Source organism: Sorex fumeus, unplaced genomic scaffold (assembly GCF_029834395.1).
Source record: "Sorex fumeus unplaced genomic scaffold, SorFum_2.1 ptg000044l, whole genome shotgun sequence".
Classification (NCBI taxonomy): Eukaryota; Metazoa; Chordata; class Mammalia; order Eulipotyphla; family Soricidae; genus Sorex; species Sorex fumeus.
In genome coordinates, this window is record NW_026606101.1 from 53,200,843 (window position 1) to 53,204,388 (window position 3,546).

Genomic DNA, 3,546 nt, shown 5'->3' on the forward strand with positions numbered 1-3,546 from the left:
CTATTGCAGTGGCTGGTCCAGCCTGGACCCCAATATATTCAGCTTCTTGGCTACATAGTCAGTTGTAATCACCTAGCTTAGAGTCTGACCCATGAATAATTTTAAAGGATTGCTATGGGGTCAACAACTTGGATTTGGATATAAAATCTGCCCTTTATCAGTTTCAAATACCACTCATCTTTGCAGTGGTATTAATAATCTGAGGCCAAGAAACCTCCAGAGGTGTTTTCTACACAGCAAAGTGCTGGTGGCAGACGGGTCGGGGGAGGGGAATAGAGTTTACTGTTATTGCTGCATCTTTTAGTCGGTTTTCATCTTCCCGCTCCTTGTTTCTCTAGGCTCCCTAGGGCATCGTGGTTACCTTAGTAGCCAGATGCTGATGAGGCCTCCAGGGGCAGCCGGTCGAAGCCCAGCCAACAGCCAGCTCCTTGCCTTTGCATGCCCTTTGCAGGCAGAAGTGAGATGGTCTGAAGCTCAACTTCCTGCCAGGGCCCCTACCCTGTGTGGGGTCAGTCAAACTCAGCAACCTTGCTTCTGAATTCTCAGCTCAAGGCCCCCCAAGCACCCCTTTGGAGACTCCTTTCTCCCCACGCTCTGTCTCTTGGCGTCTTGCCTGGTTGCTGTGGCAACTGGTTCCAGTGCGGACAAAGGAGGGAGCTGGGTCCTGCTGCTGCTTCTTCTCAGTCCTGTCGATGAGGATTTTTAGACCTTGGAGACTGCGCTGCCCGGCCCTGCACCTGCCCTCACTCCCCTCATTCTCCATCAAGTGCAGCTTGCCCTCCCTTGCCCCAGACGAGACCATGTGTAAAAGCGTGACCACGGGTGAGTGGAAGAAAGTCTTCTATGAGAAAATGGAGGAGGCCAAGCCAGCAGACAGCTGGGACCTCATCATAGATCCCAACCTCAAGCACAACGTGCTGGCCCCAGGCTGGAAGCAGTACCTGGAGTTGCATGCATCAGGCAGGTGAGTGAGCCTGATGTGGGCTGTGGGGCACCCTCCAGGGGGTGGGGGAGAGAGAGAAAGAAGGGGGGTGAGAGAATCCAGGTGCTAAAGTTAAGTTTCACTGTTAGGCCGAGGTAGACTGGGAGGCTGAGAAAAAGCCCCTAAGTGGAAATTAAGACACCTGTATTTCACTGTGTCTTGTCCACTGGGTACTTTTGTAACTTTCATTCTGGTTTCCCCTCTGGAAAATAAGAGGGGTTATTATTTCTAAACTCACACATTTTGAATATTACTCAATTTTAATTATCTCTAGAAAATGGCCCAAAATGAAGATAAATAGTGGTAGTGGTGGTGGTGAGTATGTGTGTGTGTGGGGGGAGGGGGCATAAGGGTGGGGAGGGCAGGCATGGGGCCCAATGGAGGGTCAAGAGGTCTGTGCTCTGGTCTGCAAATAGTTCCATTTTAATCTATTAACTTTGCTTGACTTCATACAAAATATTAAACACAGGAGATGTGCTGGAGACTGGCTCGACTCTTAGCTCCAGGGCCCTTGATCAGTTCACTTTCGTTCCAGGACCTTGTTTTCCTCATTTTCAGAGGGAGGTGTTAGCCAGACTCTGGCCTTGTGGTTTGTGGAGAAGCAGCACTGTCATCACTTAGAACTGTTAGTGATGCGGGAGCTCAGACCCCGTTCTAAACCTCTGGAGTCAGAATCTGCCTTTCAGCAGGCCGCTGGCTGACCCACATGAACAACAGCATCTGAGGTGTCTCTCTAGCACAGTTATCTCGGGGTTTATATTAAGCCAAGGTTTACTTGCTGGGCATAGAATGGACATAAGGCCCTTCTCTAAGGTCTTCTTTCCTGGGCCAGTCCACTCCATTCAAGAAAACATCTGTGGCCCATCTGTTGTGCATGGGGGACTCTGCCTCTATTCAGAGGTGTGTGTGTGTGTGTGTGTGTGTGTGTGTGTGTGTGTGTGTGTGTGTGCCACTTTCCTGTTCTGTCTCTGAAAGAAGAAGAAGAAGGGTAATGAGGTGGTTTCTCCAGTTCCTACATTTTGGCATTTTCCAATCCAAGTTTTGTAATCCAGATGGTGAGAAGGGAAATACTCCCAAAGAATGTGAGCAAAAGAGAAAAGAGGAGAATGAAAGCCAGAAGCCCTTAAACTGGCTGGAGAGAGGCCTCCAAAAGGCTGCACACTTGCTTGCAAGACCCAGCAACTTCTCCAGGAGCTGGAAGTCTCCTGGGTATTGGGGGGTTGGGTAGGGGTGGGGATGTGTTTCCAAGGGACCTGGTTGAGAGTCTGTGATCCCCAGTAGGTCCCTATCAGCTTTATTGCTAGGGACTTGGCAGTGGGCCAGAGACTGACATGGGGTCATGGGGTCATGTTCTGAGCCAGTTAAGTCAGCTAAGGATAGAGTGTTTGTTGTGGCCTGCCCTCCTAGCATGAGTTCCAAAAGAGGCTGGAGCAGAATGAACTCATTTGGCGCCTCTTATGGATTTCAACGTGAGGACAGATGTCCAGTCCTTGTCCTGGACACTTGGACAGCGCACATGAATGGAGACAGCTAGCAAAGTGTTAGGCAGCTGAGTGCGGAGCGTTGCTGGATGCCCGGGGCCACCTGTGCAGTCGGCCTGGTGCTCCCAGCACGCACAGGGAGGAGGCTGGGTGGGCACTGGGGGGAAGTTAATGAATCCAGGGGTCCCCAGAGGCTCTACACTCCTGGTTTCCCGGGCACGCTGTGTCTACTGCCCCCTAGCCCCTTCTTCCACTGTCCTCACTCCTTCCTCTACTCCTCTCTCCCCGCCCCGCAGGTTCCACTGCTCCTGGTGCTGGCACACCTGGCAGTCGCCCCACGTGGTCATCCTCTTCCACTTCTACCTGGATCGCGCCCAGCGGGCGGGCTCGGTGCGCATGCGCGTCTTCAAGCAGCTGTGCTACGAGTGTGGCACTGCACGGCTGGACGAGTCCAGCATGCTGGAGGAGAACATCGAGAGCCTCGTGGACAACCTCATCACCAGCCTGCGCGAGCAGTGCTACGGGGAGCGCGGTGGCCACTACCGCATCCACGTGGCCAGCCGCCAAGACACGCGGCGGCACCGCGGTGAGTTCTGTGAAGCCTGCCAGGAGGGCATCGTGCACTGGAAGCCCAGCCAGAAGCTGCTGGAGGAGGAGGCGACCACCTACACCTTCACCCGGGCCCCCAGCCCCACCAAGCCGCAGGCCGAGGCGGGTTCCGGCTGCAACTTCTGCACCATCCCCTGGTGCTTGTTTTGGGCCACCGTCCTGCTGCTGATCATCTACCTGCAGTTCTCTTTCCGCAGTTCCATCTAAGGGCCTTTGATGGGCCCAGGGGGATTCTCTCGGGTCGGAGGTCTGTGAGGGCCAGCTGGTGGGAAGGGGCAAAGAGGCTGGCAGAGGCACCGGCTTCTGGCACCGGCACCTCCACTGACTCATGGGGACCTTGGACAAAACCCGGATGTTCCAGATGTAAAATCAAGGGTGTGGGGTAGATCGTTGATTTTGCAAATGGAAATCCCCGAGCCCAAAGTTCTGCGTAGATGCCTCAGGGACTTTTGGATTTGGAGGGTCAACTAAGTG

The 3,546-nt window shown here is 53.7% G+C and overlaps 1 protein-coding gene across 1 annotated transcript; it reads left to right on the forward strand.

Moving 5' to 3' along the window:
* Nucleotides 1-692: 692 nt before the first annotated feature.
* RTP1 (receptor transporter protein 1) lies at nucleotides 693-3,279 on the forward strand. Its single transcript, XM_056121339.1, has 2 exons — nucleotides 693-964; nucleotides 2,760-3,279. The coding sequence occupies exons 1-2, from the start codon at nucleotides 693-695 to the stop codon at nucleotides 3,277-3,279; spliced, it is 792 nt and encodes a 263-aa protein (XP_055977314.1).
* Nucleotides 3,280-3,546: the final 267 nt, after the last annotated feature.